Below are 26,711 nucleotides of genomic sequence, written 5' to 3'. Positions count from 1 at the left end.
TGAGTGGCATGAATTCTATAAAGTTATCTCTTCTAAATCACAGTTTTATTATATAAGATTTATTGATGGATTTGTAACAGCCCAAACTGCTATGAGTTACCTTCTTCAGGCCCCAGACCAAGCAAACTCACGTGCGTGCGTGTGCACGTGTGTGTGTGTGTGTGTGTGTGTGTGTGTGTGTGTGTGTGTGTGTATGTGTGTGTGTGTTAGGATGTTAGGGTCTCACATCGAGCCCTGTGGTTCAGAAGAGCAGGGCAAAGAATGAAGCATCAGGGCAGGCCTACCACCTCACCACCTGGTCCTGTACTAAGGGTTATTTCTCTCCCACCTGTTCTTTTGAACAGTTGCATTGTGTTCTTAGACCCTGACTGACTTATGTATTAATGTGTACATGTGCATGACCACCAGCCCCAGGGATGTGGGATATTTTACTGATGTGTGCTTTTATGTGATTTGTGGTCACAAGTATTAGAAGCATGGCTGACTGGGTAGTGATAGCAGCTATAGATAAGGATTTAACTTTTATTCTTTGTTCAAATAGGTGAAGGCCCATGGTCCTGGCCTTGAAGGAGGTCTTGTAGGCAAGCCTGCTGAGTTCACCATTGACACCAAAGGAGCTGGAACTGGAGGTTTGGGTCTAACTGTGGAAGGTCCATGTGAGGCCAAAATTGAATGCTCTGACAATGGTGATGGGACCTGCTCTGTCTCTTACCTCCCTACAAAACCTGGAGAATATTTTGTCAACATTCTCTTTGAAGAAGTCCACATTCCTGGGTCTCCCTTCAAAGCTGACATTGAAATGCCATTTGACCCCTCTAAGGTTGTGGCATCAGGACCAGGTCTTGAACATGGGAAAGCAGGTGAAGCTGGACTCCTTAGTGTTGACTGTTCAGAAGCAGGGCCTGGGACTCTGGGCCTTGAAGCTATCTCAGACTCGGGGACAAAAGCTGAAGTTTCTATTCAGAACAACAAAGATGGTACCTACGCAGTGACCTATGTGCCTCTGACAGCTGGCATGTACACACTGACCATGAAGTATGGTGGTGAGCTTGTACCACATTTTCCCACCCGGGTCAAGGTAGAGCCCGCCATAGACACTAGTGGGATCAAAGCCTTTGGACCAGGAATAGAAGGAAAAGGTGAGTCTCCAAAACAAACTCAACTACCTGCTAAGGGTCAGGCTCTCACCTGTAGCCTCTGCCTCATATGTTTGACTGGTTGAGGGGAGGGAGAAGTAAAGGAAAATGGGGATCACATTGTTTCCAGAGGTTGCACTCCACAAAAACCCTCCATTTTTGTTTCTTCCTGGTGGATGGGGCTAGCATTCTCAGCTGATTTCCAGTTTTTGTGGAAAAGCTAGAAATCTTTGTTAATATTTTTGTCATGTCATTGGAACTTAGAATTAAATGTTGTTAAATGTGTTAATAATACACAGAGTGCAGAGCTAGTCTGTCCTTACCCTTGTCCTGGTCTCTATCTTTATTTTGTTTTGAGACAGAGTCTCATTATGTAGCCTAGGCTGGTCTTGAACTCACAACTCTCTTGTTTCATGCTCTTAATTGGCTAAAATTCCAGGCATGCACCACTGCACCAGGCCTAATCCTCGTCCTGGGAGCAGTTTTGTTGTCAACTTTCACAACCAGTGAAACCACTCTTAGGACACCAGAACTATACTTAATGTATTCCAAAATGTAGAGTCTTGGGGGGGGGGGGGGCGACAGTTCTGCTTGGGCCCAAGGTGACATTTTTCTTTTGATTTTGTTTTTCAAGACAGGGTTTCTCTGTGTAACTCTTGCCGTCTTGGAGCTAGCTCTGTAGACCAGGCTGTCCTCAGACTCAGAGATCTGCCTGCCTCTGCCTCTCATACACCACCACTGCTGGGCAATGTTCTTATCTATGTGGTTGTTCAACAGATGTGTTTCGGGAGGCCACAACAGACTTCACAGTTGACTCTAGGTCCCTGACCCAGGTTGGAGGTGACCACATCAAAGCTCACATTGCCAACCCCTCAGGGGCCTCCACTGAGTGCTTTGTCAAGGATAATGCTGATGGGACCTACCAAGTAGAGTATACACCATTTGAGAAAGGTGAGTCTTTCTCTCTCTGTGGCTGTGACTAATGTTTATTCAGAGCTGTGTTGGCCATTTGTCTACCATGTGCTCCTGTACTTGACTCATTTATTTAGCCTGCCTCAACAGAGAATAATGCACATTACTCAGAAATGTAAAAAATCCCTTCCCCAGCAGGCCACTGGCCAATCAGTGCCTGCTTTGCTAGCTGTGGTAGTTTGAAAGAAAATGGCCCCCGAAGGGGGTGGCACTGTTAGGAGGTGTGGCCTTATTGGAGGAAGTGTATCACTGTAGAGCAGGCTTTGAGGACTCATATGCTTAAGCCACACCCAGTGTCTCAAAACACTTCCTGTCGCCTGTGAGTCAAGATGTAAGAACTCTCAGCTCCTTCTTTAGCACCATGTCTACCTGCATGCTGCCTTGCTTCCTGCCATGATGATAATGGACTAAACCTCTGAATTGTGGTGAGCCACCATAATTAAATGTTTTCCTTTATAAGAGTTGCCAGGCTGGAGAGGTGGCTTAGAGGTCCAGAGTTCAATCCCCAGCAACCACATGGTGGCTCACAACCATCTATAATGAGATCTGGTGCCCTCTTCTGGCATGTAGACAGAACACTGTAGGTGTAATAAATAAATAAATCTTAAAAAAAAAAAGAGTTGCCATGGTCATGGTGTCTCTTCCCAGCAATAGAAACCCTAACTAAAACACTGGCCTTATGTTATATGTTGCTAAGCCCCAGCTTCACTTGAGCAGATTGTGGCGTGATGCTATAGCCTATTAATAACGAATGATTTGTTTAAATTTTTTTGCAATTTTTCTTTTTGAATAGTAGTGGTGATTATTAAAATGTTGAGAAATCAGGAAATCATAAAGAGAAAAGGAAAGCACCATCTATCCCCTTTCTTGGATATATGATTCCATAAATATTCTATATAGATATCTTCAGGTATTTGTAGATACCTGGCTTTTCTATTTCCTGAGTTTCCTGTGGTCTTTTAATGCCTGGATAGTGTTTTCCCAAATCAGGATAGTCTTTCTAGGATGACTGACTGAAATACAAATTTAGTTCTCTTGGGGCAGAGTATGTGATTCATAAACAAAAAAAGCATAGACAGCTTTATCTTTCAAAAATAAGATTATACTGACATTACCATTTTCTTTTTTTTAAGAGTGTGTGTGTGTGTGTGTGTGTGTGTATGTGTGTGTGTGTGTGTGTGTGTGTGTGTGCGTGCGCGCGGGCGCTTGCCCATGGATGGCAAAAGAGAGTCCCTGGAGCTGGAGTTGTAGCTGATTGTGAGCCAGCTAATATAGGCACTGGGAACTTAACTTAGATCCACAGCAGGAGCAATACATGCTCTTAATCACTGAGCCAATGGTCTCCAGCCCTACGTTGCTATGTTCATAATCCACTCTTTCCAAGTAGTAGTTAGTGTGTTATTTATATGTATTAGAAAAAAGTCTGAAGTAGTGACAATGGATATAAGTACCGTTTGTTGTTGTTTGTGTTTGTACAGGTTTCCATGTAGTAGAGGTGACATATGATGATTTGCAGATCCCAAACAGTCCCTTCAAAGTGGCTGTAACTGAAGGCTGCCAGCCATCCCGGGTCCATGCCCAAGGTCCTGGATTGAAAGAAGCCTTTACCAACAAATCTAACGTCTTCACAGTGGTAACCAGGTAGGCAGTGCTCTGGGATCAGAGTCTTGATCCCTATGTAGTTAACCAAGTAAGGAAACAAAAAAAGAAGGAAGGAAGGAAGGAAGGAAGGAAGGAAGGAAGGAAGGAAGGAAGGAAGGAAGGAAGGAAGGAAAGGTTTGTAAGTTTGAGACAAGAGAGAATTGCTCTAAGTTTGAGGCTAGTCTGAGGTACAGAATGAGATTCTGTCTCAGGGGAGAAAAAAAATTGAAGTCATGCCTTACTTAGGTGTATGGTCTTTCAACTTCTGAGAAGATGGCATTTTTAAAGATATATTAAACATTTTCTTATGTCAAGATTTAATGACCAGATATACCTAAAAGTATACCAGAAATAATAATAGTCATCAAGATGCTAAACACACTAGAACTGGACAGTTCCTTAAGATGCAGAAGTATATAGCCAGCCCTATATGAACATGAAATATTCAAGACATTCCTATTACATTAACTCCAAAGAGATATGATTATAGATTAGTGATAAAACACAGGTTCAGAACCCTAAAGTGCATACCTGCGTTATATTTGTTATTGTACATTATGCAATAGATAGGAAATACAGTTGAAGGATAAGGAAAGGAGGGTCAAGACTGTCTATATATAGACTCTATGTGAAACTTCTGAGAAACTCTCTGCCTGAGAGGTATTGCCACATTAGTTGAGTCAAGTTAACTAAATAGGATAGTTTATAAAGTTTTTTGTTTTTGTTTTTGTTTTTTAAGTGAATTCTGGCATGGACTATTCACATTTATCTCTCCCACACACATACTCTTTCCAGGGGGGCAGGCATTGGTGGGCTCGGCATAACTGTCGAGGGGCCATCGGAGTCGAAGATAAACTGCAGAGACAACAAGGATGGCAGCTGCAGCGCTGACTACGTTCCTTTTGCTCCGGGGGATTACGATGTTAACATCACATATGGAGGGGTTCACATCCCTGGTAAGCCATCCTTTGGGCAGTGCTTCAAAGAATAAATGATATCAGATGGCAACAGATTTGGTTTTGCTCATCTCTCTTTAGTAGAAAGATTTTGGAAAAATTTGAAAGAGAATCTTCCCAATGACCACAGCACCAAGAACACCACAACCCCCAGTGGAACCCAGTAACATAGTAGAAAGCATTGGCTTGGACCTTCCACTAGAAATAGTGGTTCATGTGACTTGGTTTCTGATTTACAAAATGCAGAGTCTCTATTTTTAAAGTTATTATTATTGTATGTGTATGATTGCAGAAGCTTATCTGTGCCACATGTACAAAAGTGTCCGTAGAAGCCAGAGGATTTTCAATCCCCTGGAACTGGAGTTACAAGAGGTTGTGAGCCACCCGATATGGGTACCTAGGTTCTCTGTAAGAGCAATAAATGCTCTTAATCACTGAGCCATATTCCTTCAGCCCCCAAAACTTTGGGGCTTGGCTTTTACTCACTTTCTTCATGTGTCTTATCTTTTCTTTGCACTGTTAATCCTGGCAGCTGACAAAGACATACTAATACAAATTCTTATTTATTCATTTGTTTGCTATTTAATGATATTCTATGCCCTTAAGTATAAAATAGGGTTTCTCATCTCTGACTGTGTATTTATTAATTTGTTTGCTATTTAATGATATTCTATGCCTTTAAGTATAAAATAGGGTTTCTCATCTCTGACTGTGCTGGCATTCTGTGTAGAAATTGGTTATGAAGAGCTTTCTGTGCATTGTAATGTCAGGATCTCTGGCCTCTACCTACTAGATGCATACCTGTAGCAAGTAACCCTCATCTGTGACAACCAGAGATGTCTGGAAATTGTTCTTTTTCTTTGTAGACAAAATCACCCTGATTAATAACCACTGTAGTCAAAACTGAAACCAAAAAGATATGAAGGACCCATTTTTGTTTTATGGAAATGCATCTCCAGCAAGTTCTAGTTCTGATTACATAACAGAATAATTTAAAACCTCATCCCATGTGTACATACATGCCTAAGAGAACTGTGTTGGGATGCAAGTTGGAAAACTCCAGGGCTGTTACTGAGCCAGGATGTGTCTTGTCACCAGGGGGATGAAAAAAGGGCAGAAACCCTCCCCAGGAGCCCAGGAATTCTGGAACTGCAAGGACCTTCCAGGCACATATGGGTTTCCTCCCCAGTGGGATGCTAGTGTGTCAAAAGGGTTGAGAGGCCCATAAGCTGCTGGCCTTAGGAGTTTCAGCTGTCCACTGGCCTATGCTTTCCTGATTATATCTCTTTTCCATTGCCATATATGAACACACATATATATACAGTCCTCCCTTTCTGTCACATTGATCAGAAGGCATTGAATCAGTTAGATGACTCTGCAGATAAACACTCCTGCCACACAAGCCTGATGACACAGGTTTAATCCCCAGAACCCACATAAAGTTGTTTTCTAACCCTCCACACATGCACTGTGTGATTGATTATTCTACTGATATGTCTATATAAACTTTAGTAGTTCAAGATAACTAGTTTCTCCTCAAACCCATGCCTGCTACTCAGATCAATAAAGACTGTAGCCAGACGGTAGTGGTGCACGCCTTTAATCCCAGCACTCAGGAGGCAGAGGCAGGCAGAGCTCTGTGAATTCAAGGCCAGCCTGATCTACAGAGCAAATTCCAGGACAGCCAGGGCTGTTACACAGAGAAACCCTGTCTAGAAAACGTGTTTTGGTTTCCCTTTCTTTCTTTCTTTCTTTCTTTCTTTCTTTCTTTCTCTTTCTCTCTTTCTTTCTTTCTTTTCTCTCTTTCTCTCTTTCTCTCTTCCTTTCTTCCTTTCCTTCCTTCTTTCTTGCCTGCCTGCCTGCCTGCATTCTTTCTTTTTTTTTACTTTTAGTTCTTAATCTAGAGAATTTCAGCTAGAAATGAGACAAAGCTCCCACTCCTGGGGCAACCACTGTCTAGTGTTTATGCAGGTAAACTGTGCTGATCAGAAGCAGGTTGAATGGGGAGAAGGGACAGAGTGGGTTGTAAGATCCCTTTTGATGCCTTGTCACAGGACAGTGTTTGTGACAGAGTTGAGCACTGAGAATAAGTAAAAGGGGGTCTCCAAGTGAAGTGACAGTGTCTTCCACCAGGCAAGTGATTCTGCTGGCTTCTTTGTGCTTCTGCTATAGGGCAGTAGTGCTGCCTTGGCTTTGGGAAAGTGCTGGATGTCATGAGATTTGGGATTCCCCTGCAGAGGGAGTAAGAGTTTGGGCCCATGAGCACTGAGAATCTGGGCCTCTCCCATCAGGGGAGATGGCGGCGCTTTCTGCTTCAGGCTCTGTGTCCTCCCAGAGGCAAATCAGTTTCTCCTAAACTCCAAAACTGTCCCAGACAGGGGCACTTAGTGTAAGACATTGCTCATCTTAGTGTCAGACTACCTAGCAAGATAACTCTTGAAACCTAAAATACCCAGTGACCTACCAGCATCTTGTTTGCTTTCTTGGAGATTTGGATGATTAAATATGGGTTTAGTTTTTTTCTGGCCTGATAACAAACCTCTGGTAGATTTTTATTTTTTTGTTTTGAGACAGACTCTCAGACTTGGAATCTTCCTGCCTCCTACATGCGAGGTGGTGGTATTATTTTAAATAGAATCTCTCATCTTACCTATAATAACTTACTGGTTTCTTGTGGTGAACTAGCTGTGGTGTGTTGGTGGAAGCTGCCTAGACCACTTGATTAATTAGGATTCTTAAAAAGGTTGTGGTCAATTGGTGATGTTTACCTAGAACAGAGAATAGGATATTGGCAAAGATAATGTATCTGAACATGTGAGACCACTGCATACTGTTTCAACACTACTCTCAAGCTGAGTTCAGATAATTTTCCAGCGGAGGTTCTGACTTACTAATTGGCCTCAGAGATAGTCTTTTGTTGCTTGTTAACACTGGAGTTCCCAGTTATCACTCCAAATACATCACTCTTTTGTTTAAACCCCAGCATGGAAGGTGATGCTCACCTTTGTGGCAGGGGGTGGGGGTGGGGGGTGTTCAGTTCTTCGTGGAAGTGTATTTATAACCCCTGATTCTGTAAAGTGGAAGCTCTCTGAGATACACAGCAGAGGCATTTATTTCCACAGAAGGTATCTGGCAATTGCCATATCTTTTGAAACATGCAGGACATGTGTCCTGCATGTGGCAAATGATACTTGAAGCTCTTTGGCAATGGACTTGGCAGCCTGAGGCTGTTGGGGACACTGGTACTCCTGCTGTGTGATAAGTACCATTGGCAATACTGGTTCTGCCCTTGTTTCTTTTTAATACTTCACTTATAAATTTTTATTTCCCTGCATTCATCATGTTTTACCATTCTTTTACAATGGACATCATTAAAAAGTGAGAGTTCCTGAGGTTTTCTCAGGAGTCATTTGTGCCGCGTACTACAGCTTAACCTTAGAGAAATAAAGGCTTTTTACCAGAGGAGCATGGAACCAAGCAACCATGTATGCTCGGAAGGTGCTGGCTTATGTAGAAGAGAGAGGTTGGATGTGGGTTATAAGGCCTTCCTGCTCTTTTCTGCTTTTCTTTATGTATTCCTACCACTAAGCTGCTTGCCTCCATTCTCCTCCTCTATGCCTCTGCTTTACTCTTCACTCCTATGCTTCAGGCTGTCTCCTCCCAGAGCAGAATATCAGTTTCCCCTGAACTCCAGAACTCCCCCAAGTGTGGGGCACTTAGTGTAAGGTGTTGCTTGTCTTAGTGTCAGGCCACTTAGTCAAGATAACTCCTGAGAGCCAAAATATCCAGTGACCTCATAGTATCTTGTTTGCCTTCCTGGGAATTCTTCCCCAAGTGATAGCTGCTCCCTCTTACATCATAGTACTGGTTTTATTGGAAAGCTTTTTCTGGTCTCCTGCAGACCAAATTCATTGTCTCCTACATGTTCTGCCTTGTATACCTCCCAACTGATGCCACATAGGATGTTGGAAGAATGTGCTCTCATTGCCCTACTTTGGCTTCCTGGAAAGTTCTCTGAGGCCCCAGGTCCTTTGTCTACATGTGCTAACTGCACCCACAGTAAGGCAGGCTGAACTGACTTGAGGCTCATGCAATCGGTGTGCAGGTAGAGCAATAGTATGGTTCTGGGTCTTCGCAGGGTGGTATTTTGATTGCTTCATGCTCAGAATCCTGTAACTCTTCCAGGCAGCCCCTTCAGAGTTCCTGCAAAAGATGTTGTGGATCCCAGCAAGGTCAAAGTTGCTGGCCCTGGTCTGGGCTCTGGTGTCCGAGCTCGAATCCTTCAGTCCTTCACAGTGGACAGTAGCAAGGCTGGCCTAGCTCCACTGGAAGTGAGGGTCCTGGGCCCAAGAGGTGAGTTTGCACCCTGCCTTTCACCCACAACTATGGGTAGAGACAACTATGACCCAGAGGAGGTGCTTTCTTATGAGATTGCTCATGAATTTATAGTTAAATTCTCACAATTTATTGCTCTACATTTTAGCTAGCCAGCAAAAGAATCTGCTTTTAAAATGTTAGTATATTATCATTCCTTAAGTCCACTTCTCCTGTTAATAATGTAGTCTTAAGTTTCTTTTCATAATTTAACTTCTTCATTTCATGTGCTAAAGACAAAACCATGGGCCTTACCCATGCCACACAAGTGTCCTTTCAATGAGATACATCCCAGGCTTTGGTTTTCCAAGATTGTGGTCTAACTAAGTAACTCAGACTGGCTTTGAACTTTGCGATCCTCCTACCTCTGCTTCCTGAGTACTGGAACTTCAGACATGTGCATAATAACTTCACTTTCCCAAGTAGCTTGTTGAAGGAAGTGTTTTATGGGCTTTAACATGCACTGTTCACCTGGCTGCACCATTACCTGTTCAACATGGATGGGGTGCCTAAGGATAGAGTCTGGGTGTGGGAAGGAGGTAGGGTTGGAGATGATTCATCCCTCTGAGGTGCTCAGTGTTGCTATGGAATATACCAGAATCTTGGTCAGGGATATCCTTTTGTCATTTTCTCAACTCCCTGAAGGGTCTCTTAGGGAATAGGTCTTGTTGGCATTTGGCCCACACTGCTGAAAATCTGTAATTAAGATTTCAGTGACTAGTGGGCCATCTGGGGACAACTGAAGCCTGTTGTCATATTTCTTCCAGTATTTAAGACATGCTTTTTTTTCCCCCCATATAAATTAGTATGCCTGATTTCTAAAGTAACCTAGATTTCTCTTCTGGTTCCCACTTCCCCTGTAATGTGTTTGTGGCTTCCAGAAGCGGTGAGGTGAGCTGAGGTTTCTTCCTTTGAAAGGAAACCTCCTTAGTGGAGTTAATTCATCAGGAAGTTCTGCTCTTTGAAGCTCAGGGCAGAAGTGGTCTGGGAGAATGAGGTCATGGGGTGGATTCTCCTTTAGTGAAGTTTCTGAGCTGAGGGGGTGGGAGGCTTTATTTACATAGCAGCCTGGAGAATATGGAGGACTTCTCAAGTAACAGCCTTGTAATTTTGGCTGATGCAGTGGCTTCCCAGTCATAGCACAGCCTCTTGAACACCATTTTAGAACTCTTTAAAGCTGACCCAAAGGTCGCCTTTATAGAGACAGGTTTGAGGATTGTGCTTTCCCATTAGCAGCTGCTTTCAATTATGTAACCTGGGTGCCTCTAGCTGGCCCCGCCTCTAAAACTGATTTGTCCTTACTTCACCTGCTCTGCTTAATGAGCATGCCCTGCTTTGATTAACCTCCCCTGCCCCTGCCTTCTCGACCTCATGTTCTGGGCTGGGGGTCTAGAATCTAATCAATGTAGTGCATGCCTTAATTAGGCTTTAATATACTCTAACCATCACTTGTAGCATCCTATTGATGGCCCTCTTGTTCTTTGAGACTGGCACCCCTACCTACTCTGTAACTTTGTGCTCTGGCATGTTGGTGCCATTGTGTTCTTTGCTGAAAGGAGGTGACAAGTCTTGATTGGCCAGCCCATTGGTTACTTTTTACTGTTGAGGCTAGACACTTTGGCACTTTCTCCGGCTATAGAATAAAATTACCACACCCAAGCATGCCTAAACAGCTTGAAAGAATATGTAGCAAGTCTGCAATGCAAATCTCCAGCAACAAGCTTGCATGGTCTTAATTGTACTGTATGTAGGGCAGTATGGCAAGCTGAGTATACTTTAATCCACAAAAAGCTAGAGGTGTCTCTTGGTGCCAGTTCTGCTACTGTGACTTATGGATCCTATGATTATGGCCTGCTTGCCTTTATGTTACTCTTCAGTGGAAACCAATAGGTCTTAGGGATGGCTGTGATCTTGTTTTAAATGCAGCTGGGGTGCAGTGAAGGGGAGGCCAGGTTGTTAGTCAGACCTCTCATTTCTGTCCTCAGGCCTCATGGAGCCAGTGAATGTGGTGGATAATGGTGATGGCACACACATAGTGACCTACACCCCATCTCAGGAGGGGCCCTACATTGTTTCTGTCAAATATGCTGATGAAGAGATCCCTCGAAGGTGAGCATCTCAGCCTTCAGGCATGGGTACAATCTACCCTCAGATCTGTCCACCCACAGGACTGGTAACCACTGCTCTAGTGCCAGCCTTCCCCCCAGCCATTCACTCACTTCTCATTTAGCAAATGGTATAGAACCTGTATATTCCATGCAGTGTGTTACCATCCAGCAGGCACTAGTTCCTGTTCCGGAGTCTATCCATTCATCTATCTTCAGTTCAAAGGGAAGTGAGAATGGACTGTTGTATGATGGTCTTCTGGTCCTTTCATTAAACCTGCTCTCATATCTTACAGAAATCTTCCTTTCAGCCCTAGCCCTTTGTAGAAGAGAGATCAAGTAGGGCAGGGCTGACATGTATGTATCCTTACTGACCAGGGCTTCTGTGTTTATCAAGTCCCTTTAAGGTCAAAGTCCTTCCCACATATGATGCCAGCAAGGTGACTGCCTCTGGACCTGGCCTCAGTTCCTATGGGGTGCCTGCCAGCCTACCTGTGGAGTTTGCAATTGATGCCAGAGATGCTGGTGAAGGCCTGCTTGCTGTCCAGATCACGGTAACTGTGGTTGTTAGCTGTTTATGATGGAGTTTATTATGGGGAGTGGAGCTGAACCTTATTAGTAAGACTTAATATCCTGGAAAGGGATTAAAAATAGGAGTTTAATGACTAATTTCTGCCCCAGTACACATGTTTTGGGGATTTTTTACAGTCAGTATCTCTGCTGGAAAACAAGGTGCTCATCTGAGTGAGCATCTAAGGTGATAGCTGGTGTGGCACCACTCATTCTCTGTTCTTTGTTACTACATTTATTCTTATGTGAATTTTAAATGTTTTTAATTGCCTGTTGGGTTGGTTAGGGTTAAAATTCTACATACCACAGAGCCTCTAACAAAGAATTGTCCTTTCCTGGGAACAAAACCAGAGTTAAACCACCTAGGTGTTCTATGCCTCACCAAGGAAGCTACATCTCTGACTTAGTGTGTAGCTCTGTCCCTAATGTCTCCTCATGGACCATGGGCCTGCCAGTTCTCTGGTCATTAGGTTTAGAAGGTGAACCAGAAGGAAAGGAAAACTGAAACAAGGAAAATGGCTCTCATAGATAGATGATCTTATGAGAAGACCCTCCTCCCATCTCACAGTCATATGGTTGTATGGTGGCAAAGCTGATAACACATGGAGCTTGTATTATTCAGTAGTGCATCTAGCTAAGGAGGAATGTTCTGTTGATATTGGAAAAGGAACGGAAAGGAAAGACAGACTATGAACCAAGCTTTTGCCATAATGTCTCTATACTTTATGTGATGCTGAAATACTATTTGACAGACCATCATGGTACGATCTGTAACCCTTTCCTTTCCCTACCCAAATACAACAGAACAAGATCACATTAAGCTTCTATCTGCTCCCACCTGTAGAAGTGCTAATTAAAGAGCATGGTTTGCTATGATTAGTTTCTACATGTGTTGGTAGCAGCATCCCAAATAGCATTGCTTTGTGATTTACAGGACCAAGAGGGGAAGCCTCAAAGAGCCACTGTCCATGACAGTAAAGATGGCACATATGCTGTAACCTATATCCCTGATAAGACTGGACGCTATATGATTGGGGTCACCTATGGTGGAGACAACATTCCACTTTCTCCTTACCGTATTCGGGTCACGCAAACAGGCGATGCCAGCAAGTGTCTGGCCACAGGTGAGTGCATGGGAGCATCAGGGTTAGGAGTGTGTGTTCTAGCCTTCCTTGTGCCACTTAACAGCTATGTGATCAGGAAAGTTGCTTAGGCTCTCTGAGCACCAGTCATGCATAGACAGAATGAAGATCTTTTGAGGTGAGAACTTTTAGATTCCAGAAGCATTTCCAGGTGTTAGAGATGACATCACAGGTTGTCACAAAGATGAAGTAAGGGCAGGTGGGAAAGATGCTGAGCACGATGCCAGGGCAGGGGAGCTCTTACACACTTTTGAAGTGAGGGCACTAGTTGATGTCTCTTACAGAAACTGCCATGAGAACCAGCATATTTTTGCCTCTGTAAGTGGTGGGCTCATTTGTTCAGGATTCATTCAAGAGCATCTTACTTAGATCAGCAATAGAGAAGGAACATGTGAAAGGATTTGGAATTTTCTCAAGAATTTGGGATTTTCTCAAGAATTCATGAATATTTTACTCTCCCTTGCTTCAGCTTCTTAGATGTGCCTGCTCGACTATATGGAGGGGGCACTCTAAGCATTAAACTCAGGTGGCCAGGCTTATATCACAGGGCTGTAGGTACTTTTACCTTCTGAGCCATCATACCAGTCCAATATGGTCTTATCCATTAAACAAACAAAAAACCAACAACCAGGGTCTCATGTATCCTGGCTTGCCTTACTCAGACTTGATATATAGATGAGGATGTTGCCAAATGCTAATCCTCCCACATCTGCCTCCCAAGAGCTGGGATTCTATGCATACATCAGCACACCTTGTTTCATGCCATTCTGTTTCTGAGAGCAACTCCTACAGCTCAGTGCTGCTTGCTTTAGCAGATTTTAAAACATGAAACCTGGGCTGGTGAGATGGCTCAGTGAGTAAGGGTGCTTTCCAATCAGCCTGACAACTAAGTTCAGTTCCCAGAACCCAGATATTGAAAGGGAAGAATTGTCTCACAAATTGTCCTCTGATCTCCATGCACATTCCCACTCACATACACACCTGCCAGTGTGCTTGCACATGCAAACACACATGTACACACATATAGTATCAATCGACTTCTGGAGAAAAGAACAAAAAATACACGAATTATTGACTCAAGTAAATCATTTACTCCTCATAATAAAAAGAAACTAAATGTAGGTCTATCCTGGTATGGTCTGTTCTCTGAGCTCATATTGCTCACTTTGGCCCTTTTTGTCTTACACAAGGCAAAAACTGAGAAACACTGGCCAGACCACCACTCTGGTCTATGCATCAATCCCTAGCAACTGGCTCAGGGCATGTTTAGTGAGAGATGGGAACCTCCTCTGGCTTTGCAGACCTGTTTCCTCCCCTAGCTCAGGCAGGGATATTTTTCTTGGCCTGGTGGTGCTTGTTGGTCTCACCTCTTGTTCTGTTGGGGCCTTCCCCCACTCTTCTACTTCCCACTGTGTGAACAGCTTTCTTAGCACTTCCCATTGCCCTTCTACATTGTGCACATTTTAACCAGTGTGTTTTTCTTTTGCACTTTGTTACACTTTTTGCAAATCAGAGACAGAAAGACGGGCTAAATGGCTATCTGTTGTTTGGGGAGAGGTTGCAAAGCCAGGGAGATGCTTGATCAGATATTTCTTTGAGCAGTGCCCTTCCCAGTGCTCTTTGGGATGCCCCCTTCACAGATATAGACAGCACAACATAGTATGAAGTCATATGACCTGGTCTGAGGCAAGTATTCACAGCCAATGATTTGATTTTCTTCTGACCTTTCTACAGGTCCTGGAATTGCCCCCATTGTGAAAACTGGTGAAGAAGTGGGCTTTGTAGTGGATGCCAAGACTGCTGGGAAGGGGAAAGTGACCTGCACAATTCTGACCCCAGATGGCACTGAGGCTGAGGCTGATGTCATAGAAAATGAAGATGGGACCTATGACATTTTCTACACTGCTGCCAAGCCAGGCACCTATGTGATCTATGTGCGCTTTGGTGGCGTTGATATTCCCAATAGCCCCTTCACAGTCATGGTAAGCAAGGTTCCTTCTCCTGAGCCAGCTATAAGCAGAGTTCCTCCTCCTCAGCCAGCTTTTACTAGTAGATACTGTAACAGCCATCATTTGTTGAACCCTTACTAGGCCATCTTTCATCACAGCCTTGACCCTGGGTATAATATCTAGAAATACCGATATTAGGGGAAATATCTTCAGTCACAGAGGCATCTATCCTGCCAAAGGAGTTAGGCAATGTCCTCGTCTAAGCTAACTCAAAAAAAAAAAAAAAAAAAAAGAACAGTAAAGAAAATGCATGTGCCTCCTCCCCCATCTCCACAGTAGAGAAAGGTCCTCATGTTCTCTTGTCCTCACACTTAACTTGCCTCTGAGATCTCAGGATGCACAGTACCTCCAGTTGTGTTTGGGTGAGATTCAGAAGGGGAATGTGTCTTCTCTTTTAAAGCAAGGAAGATTGGGAATAGAAGGGGTCCATTGTTCCAACATTCAAGTTAACAAATAACTGAAAACTTAAAGGCTTTCAGTTTTAGGTGCCTTTTAGGTCATCTCAGATTATTAAGGTTCTCCCACCAAGAGCATGGTAGAACTATAGAAGAATTACCACATAAGCCTCAGAAGCAAGCTCTATTTGCCTTGTTAAAATGAGGATTGCCCAGTCTAGACAGATACCAGGTGCCATGTAGGCTCCCTCATTGTATCTTTTGATGCAGAAGAACAGCCACCCAACCACAGGTCCTAGGCTGCCAGTCACCTGACTCCAACCACTGCCTGTGAAGTGATTTCTAATTACTTCATGTTGTACAGCAATGGAGAAGGGTTCAAAGAGTGTATTTAATTCAAACAGTAGCCCAGGGACTCTGTTCCCATCTATAATCTGTTGTAGCTTTTCTCTTTTCCCTCCATGTTTGTTTAGCTATAAACATCCTGCCAGAGGTCTGGAAGCTCTTTCATATCTCAAATATGTAAACACTTGTCAACTTTGGACACTGTCCATTTGGGAGTGTTTTTCTTCTCTGGGGGAGAAAACATTGCAATGAGAATGTCAGTATTATTTAGAAAAGTGTCCCAGGTGTACTTTTAAGACATTGTGTTTATTCCACGATAGATATGATCTTGTTAGTTAGAATTGCGTGGAGTGGAAAAGCAGCATCCCCTGGGCAGAAGTCATGATGCTGCTGTAACAGGCAGGAGATGAGAGACCCCAGATGTTGGGGTCTAAGTGAGAAAGAAAATCAAGAGAAAAATTTGGAGACCACATTAGCAAGTGGGTCAGAGGCCTGAAGTAGAGGTTTCCAAACTCATTAGAAATGAACATCCCTTAAGCCCTAAGTGCTCACAACTTGAGGCTATCTAGTGGCCACTTACTGCACCCCTTCACTGGGTAGATTCTCTTCCTCCCTTTCTAGGCTCAGGGCCGGAAGAGCATGGACACCTGACACTGTATTGAAAGCCTTAGGGAGACTACAGATTTGGTCAGTTAAGTGTGTCACGTCTATGTGACGTACAAGTTTATGGACAAGCTTGCTTGTCACACTGAGTTCTAAATTATGAGGCTATGTCTGTAGCCTTGAAAGGCCTTTCTGTTGGTGACATGGTTTTGAGTTGGCCTCCATCAGAACTGGCCCTAAAGGCAAAGTGGGGTGTCAGTAAAGTCCTTTCTGCAGATGGCACAGTTCACAGCTTCTTTGTTTCTTGTTATGGCTGAGGATAGTGATGAGGGACCTTTCCCTGTTGGGTCAGTTAGATCAGGAACATGAAGCTGACCATTTTAAAACATGAATACACTAAAACTTTAAAATGTTAGTTATTAGGGCTAGAGAGATGGCTCAGTGGTTGAGAGCTTGGCTGCTCTTCCTAAGGACCTAGTTTCAATTCTAAGCACCCACGTGGCAGCTCCCAATTTTCTGTAACTCCAGTCCTAGGAGATCTGACACCCTCACATAGGAGATCTAACACCCTCACACAGACATACATGCAGGCAAAACACCAATGCACGTAAAATAAATATCTTTTTTTTTATTTACCCTCCACATCGAAAGAAAGAAGAATGAAAGTAAAGAAAAAAAAGCACCACATTAATGATTAAAGATATTTCTCAGGTTAGGGAAATGGTTCATTGTGTAAAGTAAGTGTTGTGCAAGCATGGCCTGAGATCAGATTCCTAGCACTCATAAAAATTGGGGCATGGCAGTACATGCCCATAATCAGGAAACAGAACAGGAAAATCCTGGGTGCTTGATAAGCAGCTAGTCTAGCCAGTCAGTGAGCTTGAAGTTTAGTGAAAGTCCAGTGCCTAATCTCAAAACTAGCTGTAGGGGCTACAGGAATGGCTCAGTTGTTAAGAGCACTTGCTGCTCTTGTGTAGGACCTGAATTTGGTTCTCAGAACTCAGAACCATCTATAACCTTTTCCTTACCTCTGTAGGCACCAAGCACACATACATATATGTAGACAAAACACTCATATACATCAAATAAATAGATCTAAAACTAGATAAGATGAAAAGCAATAGGAGACACTGATGTGTGGAGCTCTGGCTTCTACACAATGCACTGGTGTGCTCAAGTGAGCACACATATACACACAGACACAGGTAAAGCAAAACAAGACATCAAGTAAAAGAAAAACACATGACTGCTGTCGGTTTTCTCTGCTCACACAATGGACGCTTGAGTTCATGCAAGGGATCATAACGTGTGGCTTTGACGCTTCCCTCAAGCTGACATGGATACCCTTCCATATTAATTTGTCAGACTGCACTCACCATTCCCCTGGCCAGTTTGGCAATAGCTACAGCTACAAAGCTTAATTTAATCTCTCATGACACCACTTGGGGCTTTTGTACACTTCACTTAACCATGAATTGTGGGTCCAAAGGACAAGTGCCTTGACAATTGCAGAGAGGACAGCTGTCCTTCTAAAAGGACAGAAAGAATTTATTGTTCATACCGGTGGCACATGCTTATAATCCCAGCACTTGGGAGGTGGAGGTGGGGAATCAGCAGTTCAAGGCCATCCCCAGGTATGGTATATGGAGAGTTGAAAACCAGCCTGGACTATATGAGACCCTGTCTCAAAAAAAAGTTATCACTCCATAATAACAGACCCCTGCTGGGAGAGGGGATTGAGTTCAAACTGTAGGATCTTGGGTAACAATATCCCTCTGGTGTGGTTCCCAATTAATCTCCATTTGCCACTGACTAGGCCACCGAAGGGGAAGTCACAGCCATGGAGGAGGCACCGGTAAATGCACGTCCCCCTGGATTCAGGCCCTGGGTACACTTCGGTTTTCATTTTTCCTTTTTGCATTTCTGGGTTTACTCCACCTTCATTTTAGAAAAGCTGCTGCCTGCTTGTGGGAATCGCTTAAGTCCTCTGGGGTCCTGGCCGTTGGTGTGTCCCCATTGATCATCCCATCATCACAATCCCACTTTCTCTATAAGATCCACCTCCTTGTCACCACTTGCTCCCCACAAATCGCCAGCCATCATGTCTGTGATCATGCTGGGTGCAGTTTTTCCCCATGTTTAAATAACAAGATGGATGGCTGTTGGCAGAGCTCCTACTGACTCCAAGCTACTACTTGTGCATCTGGTTTCTGTCTAGGGGCAAAGTCACCTGCTACCACTTTGTGCCACTTAAAACACACCTCCTTTTTCCAGACCACAAGCAACTAAACCTTTCCAGGTGGAGCCTCTTGGGACACAGACATTGCTCTCTCCCTTTTCCATTTTCCTGTGGGCGATTCTGGGAATTCTACAAGCAAGCAGTTTCTAACAAGTGATTAATCAGTGGGACTTCTCCAATCCTTCCAACTCAATCCCAGCCCACTCAGACAAAGCCCATAAAAACACTGGTGGCCATACCCCCAAATTTAGGCCTTGTTGCCTTGTAGAATTCCCAGTGGTTCTGCCCCCTGTAACTCCATGAGTCCACACTGCTGTCTATTTTACTAAGTGACCAGTCTCTCCTGTTTTTAGGTGACCGAAGAGGCCTATGTCCCAGTGAGTGACATGAACGGCCTAGGCTTTAAGCCCTTTGACTTGGTGATTCCATTTGCTGTCAGGAAAGGAGAAATCACAGGTAAACCCTTGTGAGAGCTGCCTTACTCTTTGTCTGTTGTGCCTGCAGCCCAGAACAATGCTGGGGGGCGGGGGAAGCGGTGACTCTGCCATATTTCAATCCTGGCTTCTTCCCCAGCACCCCTGAGACTGTGGAACATGTTTCTCTGAAGAGGTGGTTTGTATATAGCTTGCATTACATTCTTGAAGAAACTTGTGTTTCTCCTCAGGGTAGGAACCACATCACTGCCACATTTCTGTTCCCGCTTTTCCCTGCTTTCTCTTATCCACTCACTTTTCCAAATATAGCTGGAAACACTGAGGTTTGTCTTTGATAAGTCCCTTTCTGGAAGCCCAGCCTCTCTTTCATTCCTGCTTCTCTTATTAGTTTGTGGTCTTCTCGGATCCTCTTTGCACCTCTAATTTGCCTGTTGGAGACACCCTTCTTTTATTTATGAGTTGTCTTCTGCATTTTCATGGAAACCAAGGGCAAGCCATAGAAAGTCTCAGTTTTCCCACCATGGTACTTGGCTGTTTAAAGCAGCATAGGTGTTCTGGGGTCTGAGAAACTTTGTAGTGAAGACATTTGTGTGTTACATCTGCATTGTGGGGAAAGGTCATCATTGACCCCACTGCCCTATGTCCCTGTGTTCTCCAGGAGAGGTGCATATGCCTTCTGGAAAGAAAGCTACACCTGAGATTGTGGACAACAAAGATGGCACGGTCACTGTCAGATATGCCCCCACTGAAGTTGGGCTCCATGAGATGCACATCAAGTACATGGGCAGCCACATCCCTGGTAAGTGAGATACAGCAGCTCTCTAGTCTCATGGACATCTGGTAAACTAAGGAGCTCTCTATGGCAGGCCCAGGAATGTCATATTGGCTTCCCTGTAAAAACAGCCTGAAAGTCTGCTTCCGGAAGAGAGAATACACTTCAGCATCCTGGGTCATAGGGCAAGGCTGTGCAGCTCTGGTTGTTTGACTTTGTAACTGTGTTAAGTGTGGCCAAAGATCAAATACAAGGCAGGCTCCGGAAGTTTGCAGCCCTGGCCTGCACACCCTGTGAGGTGTGGGCCTTAGGACAGGGTCATATCTTAAGGCACAGGGGTTAGAAAAAGACAAATGGCCCCCAGGAACTCCTTTTTGGGGGCTAGCTTGTGTTTCCTGGTCATCACCCAGCACAGTGTTACATCTTCATTTTGCTCTTTTTAATCATTTAAATATCTTCTAATTTAATATTTTGAGTAGGTAACATGATCATACCTATAACCTCCATCTGCCTTCTCCTTACAACTGATTGTTGGTAAATTTTATGTTCAAGTTTAGAAAAATTTTAAGACCACATGAAAGTAAAAATACAGATTTAGCTGGGCAGTGGTAATGCACGCCTTTAATCTCAGAACTCAGGAGGCAGAAACAGGAGGATCTCTAGTCTACAGAGTGAGTTCCAGGACAGCCAGGGGTACACAGAGAAACTCTGTCTTGAAAAAAAAAATGCAGATTTAAAAATCTAGCTCTCTTTTACTGAAAGGTAGTATCTTCACATCAGCCTTTCCCTCTGACAACATGTCCAGGGAAGCTGTGTAGGAAGCCAGTCTATGGAGTGGTGCATCTTCACACCCTATAGCTTTCCCTCATCTGGATGAGCCACTGTGTATGCATCCAGGTCACCAGTGGAGAGCATTTCAGCTCTTCCCACCATTGCTGTCATTACTCTTGTTGACCATCTTGATATACCTGAGCAAAAGTGCTGTGGGGCCACACAGGCCTTTGTAATTTGGATAGATTGTACCACATTTCCCATCCTCGAGCTGTTACATTTGGACCCCAGCAGTTAAGGAAAGCACCTGCCACTCCACATGCTTGCCCAGTGGAGTCTACTTTGCAGTTGTTTCTTTGCCAGTCTGGTGATTTTAAAATGCATGGTATGTTGGTGTTTTTTCCTCAACAGACATTGAGACAACTTTACATATATTTAAGTGTTGTTCCCAATTTTTTCTCTGTGGACTGAGTCTTCTTATTCTTTGTCCCATTAGAGAAATTACGCTTTTAAGGTAGGAGTTAAAAATACTTCTCTGAGTTTGCCATTTGCTCTTTATGTTCATAAGTATGTATAATACTTGTTTAAAGCAAAAATGTTGTTCTATTTAAATATACTAATGACATAGATACAGAGTTTAAAGACCAGTCACTTCTCAAGCTTCAGGCAGGCATTAGATATCTGTAAACTCATTTAGGAGGCTGAGGCCAGGCTGAGCTAAATAGTAAGACTATCTAAAACAGCAGCAAATTTTTTCTTGGTCTTCACCCTTCCTCTCCATTGCCAGTGTGACTGCCTTTCCAGAAGCTTCCTGTACACCTACTAGCATACTTATATTTATTCTGTTAAAAGAATGGCTTAACAATTCTTTTCTGTTACTGTGTGTGTGTGCATGATATATATGTGTATGGGCACCCATGCCAAAGTGTGCATGTGGAAGTCAGAGGAAAATTTTGCAGAGTTAATTCTCTGTTTATACCTTTTCTAGGGATCACATGCAGGTCATTAGGTTTGCATGTTTTTTTACCTGCTGAACCATCACACCAGCCCCTCTGAAATAATATCAATGTTATATATAAAGACAGTTTACTTTGTCTCTATTTAATGTGACACACCATGGTTAAACTCTCAAGTTAGTACACGTGGATTCTTTAATGTCTTGTGGATAGATCAACTCCCTGTTGTTAGATGCTAAAGTCTTTCCTGAGTTGCACATGAATCCTAGGAATTAAAACGCTTTAATAGGGATGGGAATGGCAATGGACAAAGAGGACCACTGTGGGGTCCAGTTTTCAAGATGATCTTCCTAGATCAGGAGGTCTCACATTTTGAATGGCATGACACATAGCCTTTCCTCTAGTAAACAGCTCCTACCTCCACGTGATACAAATGCCTCTTTCTCATTTGCCAAGCTGAGATGAAATCTCCTATGTCAACTCCCACCTGCCCCTCTGGTCTGGAACAGCTTCTGCCTGCTAATAGGTGAACATTAAAGGACTGCCTGTTATCTGAGGTAACCATTTACCATTTAATGTTTCCCAATTTTGTTTCTGTCCTTGGCAAATGCAGAGAGCCCTCTCCAGTTCTATGTGAACTACCCCAACAGTGGGAGTGTGTCTGCATATGGTCCAGGCCTTGTGTATGGAGTAGCCAACAAAACTGCCACATTCACCATCGTTACGGAGGATGCAGGAGAAGGTACTGCATGGTTTATATGTTGATGCACTTGTAGCCTTTCATTTGGAGAGATAATGAACATGATTGAAACATGCTGCACGTGGTGGTGCACATGTAGTCCCAGATACTCAGGCTGACATGGGAGCATCACTTGAGCCAAGGAGTGCAAAACCAACATAAGCCATATATATATATAGTGAAACCTCATCTCAAAAGAAAAAAAATCACTATTATATGGTAGTATTTGTCTCATTATTTTTTCTCATATAAAAATCCATCTCCTACCCGAAATAGGAATGTTTAAATTCTTAGGATCTGAATGAAATCAGATTTGTATTATAAACTATTTCATGTGACTCTCTGAGAATTCAAGTGGGCTTTTGGTTGAAAATGGTTTTATTTTTGTTCATTTTGCTCATTAGTCCTCTGGACCTCCCACAAGTTATTTAGCTGTACATTCCTGCTGAAGTGCTCTTGCCAACTACAATATTCAGATTCCTAAGCCTGTGGTTCTGATGGTGGGGCATCTGCCATCTGTGTCACCACTGTGACAATCTGCTGTCAAACATCCTGTGTATGGTTGATGCATAGCACTGTCTCATCTTTATCTCTCGGGTCCTAGAGAGCTGGAATGATTTAAGCAGATGGTGCAGGTGCAGTCCACAGTGGTGTGTTTTCCCAATAGGCTTTCCCCTATAGATTGTTGTTTGGATACTCATGGAATGTGTCAGTCTTCTGTCCTAGTGTCAGGGTCCCCATGGATGAATTGTCCCTATGGAAATAAGGAGACTCTCTCTAACTGCTCTCCTTTCATGCTCCCACTCACAGGTGGTCTGGATTTGGCCATTGAAGGACCCTCAAAAGCAGAGATCAGCTGCATTGACAACAAAGATGGAACATGTACAGTGACCTACTTGCCTACCCTGCCAGGCGACTACAGCATCCTGGTCAAGTACAATGACAAGCACATCCCTGGCAGCCCCTTCACTGCCAAGATCACAGGTAGGGGGGTTGTCCAACTTACAGGAACTTCTCATGGGAGGTCAAGCTGTGCCTGACCCACCCCCTCTCATCAACCTGGAATGGCAAGCTAGTCACTTAGGTTCCACAGACTCAGGAGAAACCAAGTACCAGGCTCAGGGTGCCTAAATCCCTCCTTCTCTCATAATGAAGAAAAAACAAAAGTTACCCCCTAGAAATCAAGCCCTCAGCTACAGGCTTCAAGATAATACTGACAGCTGAGTGCAGGAACTAAAGAGGCCTATCAGCCTTGTACTACATAAAGTATCTACTCCTTTGTACTGATCAGAAATCGGAAGTTTGGAGAGATAGCCATTTAGTCAGGTTCACTGGTATTGAGAGACGGGTTATCCCATTCCATGGCCTATGCTTCTGGCCTCTGTTCTGCTTGCTGGTTTGGAAATATACAGTGGGTTCTCAGGAAGATGTGCAAATCGAGGTTTTTCTGCTTCCAAGGTACTTACTTAGACCTGTTTGAAGCAAGTAGCAACACTGTGGGAAGAGGGATTCATGATTATCTGGGAAATTCCCAAGGGTATGGGAATTTTAATTCACAATACAAAGTAATGGCTTTTATTATGAAATTTTCATACATATGTCATTACACTTTGTTCTAGTTCATTTTCTTCCCCCATTGCCCTCTCCCACTGCCTGCCTCTCAATTGCCCCCCTTCCTATTTTTGTTTTGCATGTATTCTATTATTTTCATTTCCCCTGCCTACCCATTTCTTAAGATAGCTTCTTTCCATTTCATGGTTCCCTTTCTAGTTTCCTTCTCCCCTCACCCCCAACACACACACACACACACACACACACACACACACACACATACACATACATACACACACACAAATACACTACACACACACACGCATACACATACATACACACACACACATACACATACATACACACTCACATACACACACACACGCATACACATACATACACACTCACATACACACACACATACACACTCACATACACACACACGCATACACATACATACACACTCACATACACACACATACACATACATACACACTCACATACACACACACACGCATACACATACATACACACACACAAATACACTACACACACACACACACACACACACACACACACAGAGCATGTGATGGAAAATACATGGTATGATCTTTCTGAGTCAGCCTAATTTAATTTAATAAGATGACTTACATCCATCTGTTCTTCTGCAGATATCCTGATTTCATTTTTTAAATATTGTTCATTCAGTATATGCAGCACATTTTCTTTATCCTTTCATCTGTTGATGGACATCTAGGCTGGTTCTGTTTTCTGTTATGAATAGAGCAGCAAGGAACTTGGATGTGCAGGTATTTCCATGGTGTGTTGGTTTAGAGTCTTTCAGGAGTGGGTCAGTTGGTAAATCTACTTCAATTTTTGAGAACCTTATACTGGGCTGCATCAGTTTACATTCTCACCAACAGTGAATAAGGGTTCCTCTTGCTAGTATTACTTGTCCTTTTGAGTTATTGATAATAGCCATTCTGATTGGCGTAAGATAGAATCTCAAAACAGACCAGGTGGTGGTAACACACACCTTTAATCCCAGCACTCAGGAGGCAGGCAGATCACTGAGTCTGAGACCAGCCTGGTCTCTACAGAGCAAGTTCCAGGATAGCCAGGGATTCACAGAAAAACCCTGTCTCAAAAAAAATAAAAAATAAAAAACCCAAGGTGGGGGAATCTCAAAACAGGTTTAATTTGCATTTTCCTACTAGCTAAGGATATTGCACACTTTTTAAAAATATTTATTAACCACTTGTATTTCTTTGGAGTATATTTATTTTTTATTTTTACCATTTAATTTCTTGCAATTCTTTATGTATTATACATATGAATGCCCTACTTCATGTGTATTTAGACCAAGTTTTTTTTTTCCCAGTTCTATAGATTCTCTTCACTCTGGCATTTTGTTTGCTGTGCAGAAGCTGTTTTTATGTAATCCCATTTGTCAGTTTGGGGATTATTTCACATGCTATTGGAACCCTTTATAAAACTGTTTCCCTATTTCCTCCTACAGTTTCCAAGTTTCTAGTTTCACCTTGAAGTTTTTGGTCCCTTTTGAATTGAGTTTTGAGCAGATATTTAGTTTCATTCTTCCGTATGTCAAAGATTACTTTAAAAGTCAGTTCATGAATATTTGCAGCTCAGGTTCCTTCCAACTTCATGTCTTCCTTTGAATCAGTCATAACCACCCATCATCCTCCTACATTGATCATGAAACACTTATTGTCAGAGGCACACGCTTATTGTATACCTGTGGATAATAGATTTTTGACTGCTCATCTCTAAGTGCCATGTGGACTGTGTGCTCTGGACAGCTGGAAGTAAGCTAGCACATGTAATAGGAGCTGTGTTGGTTTTTTCTCAGATGATAGCAGACGCTGCTCTCAAGTGAAGCTAGGATCAGCTGCTGACTTCCTTCTGGACATCAGTGAGACTGACCTCAGCACACTGACAGCTAGTATCAAGGCCCCATCTGGACGTGATGAGCCCTGTCTACTGAAGAGGCTGCCCAACAACCACATTGGTGAGCTTTGGACTGCCTGCATGGTGGGGGAAAGCAGGGACTCCTCACTCTTCCCTTAGGAAGTGGGTAGTACATTGCAGTATGCTTTAGTAAACCTGTGTCATATGTATATGCCTCTGCATTGTGTTAACATCCCTGGATACTGGGTTGTCGCAAAGTAAGGGACTCCTATTTCTAATTTTGAGAATATACCATCATATTAGCCACTTTTCTCACTGGTGTGACAAAATACCCAACAAAAGCAGCTGAAAAAAGGAAAGGTTTGTGTGGACTTAGAGTTCAATGGTACAGTCCATCATGGTAGGGTTATGAAAGGTGACAGAGCAAAACAGCTTGTCACATGGTATCTTTGTTAGGGTCTCTATTACTGAAGAAACACCATGACCACAACAACTCTTATAAAGGAAAATATTTAATTGTAGTGACTCACTTACAGTTCAGAGGTTTAGTCCATTATCATGGCAAGAAGCAAGGCAGCATGCAGGCAGACATGGTGCTGGAGAAGGAGCTAAGAGTTCTTACATCTTGATTCACAGGCAACAGCAATTGGTCTGAGACACTGGGTGTGGCTTGAGCATATATGAGAACTTCAAAGCCTGCCTCCACAGCAACACACTTTCTCCAAGACCACACCTACTCCAACAAGGCCACACCTCCTAATAGTGCCACTCCCTTTGGGGGCCATTTTATTTCAAACCTTCATAAGTGGCATCTATAGTCAGGAAGCAGAGACAGAAGAACACTGGTGCTCAGTTTGACTTACCTTTTATAATCCAGAACCCAGTCCATGGGTGCTGCTGCCAACTTTGAGGTTGGTTCTTCCCACCTGAGTTAACCTAATCAAGAAGAGCCCTCAACAGACACACGTAGGGTCTATTTCTGGTCCAGTTAACCATGAACACTTCCTGTCGTAACCGTTCTCCTCCCCATCTTCTCCTTCATTCTTTCTCCACCTCCACTTACAAACCTCTA

The 26,711-nt window shown here is 43.3% G+C and overlaps 1 protein-coding gene across 4 annotated transcripts in view; it reads left to right on the top strand.

The window, feature by feature from the left end:
* Flnb (filamin B) overlaps nt 1-26,711 on the top strand; it is a 153,455-nt gene that overhangs the window by 103,492 nt on the left and 23,252 nt on the right. For 2 of the 4 annotated variants that reach the window (XM_036199349.1, XM_036199346.1), the window contains exons 21-35: nt 542-1,139; nt 1,914-2,087; nt 3,587-3,749; nt 4,545-4,705; nt 8,891-9,058; nt 11,065-11,188; nt 11,582-11,738; nt 12,689-12,878; nt 14,631-14,878; nt 18,065-18,136; nt 18,841-18,943; nt 19,580-19,720; nt 22,034-22,162; nt 22,970-23,143; nt 25,581-25,739. In XM_036199349.1, the coding sequence (XP_036055242.1) occupies nt 542-1,139; nt 1,914-2,087; nt 3,587-3,749; nt 4,545-4,705; nt 8,891-9,058; nt 11,065-11,188; nt 11,582-11,738; nt 12,689-12,878; nt 14,631-14,878; nt 18,065-18,136; nt 18,841-18,943; nt 19,580-19,720; nt 22,034-22,162; nt 22,970-23,143; nt 25,581-25,739 (2,761 nt within the window). The remainder of the gene's footprint in view (nt 1-541; nt 1,140-1,913; nt 2,088-3,586; nt 3,750-4,544; nt 4,706-8,890; nt 9,059-11,064; nt 11,189-11,581; nt 11,739-12,688; nt 12,879-14,630; nt 14,879-18,064; nt 18,137-18,840; nt 18,944-19,579; nt 19,721-22,033; nt 22,163-22,969; nt 23,144-25,580; nt 25,740-26,711) is intronic. The other 2 variants (XM_036199347.1, XM_036199348.1) reach the window with 2 other exon arrangements.

The sequence above is a fragment of the Onychomys torridus genome, chromosome 9 (genome assembly GCF_903995425.1).
Source record: "Onychomys torridus chromosome 9, mOncTor1.1, whole genome shotgun sequence".
In the NCBI taxonomy this organism is placed as follows: domain Eukaryota; kingdom Metazoa; phylum Chordata; class Mammalia; order Rodentia; family Cricetidae; genus Onychomys; species Onychomys torridus.
Note: the sequence above shows the minus strand (reverse complement) of the source record. Positions and strands in the feature narration are given on the sequence as shown.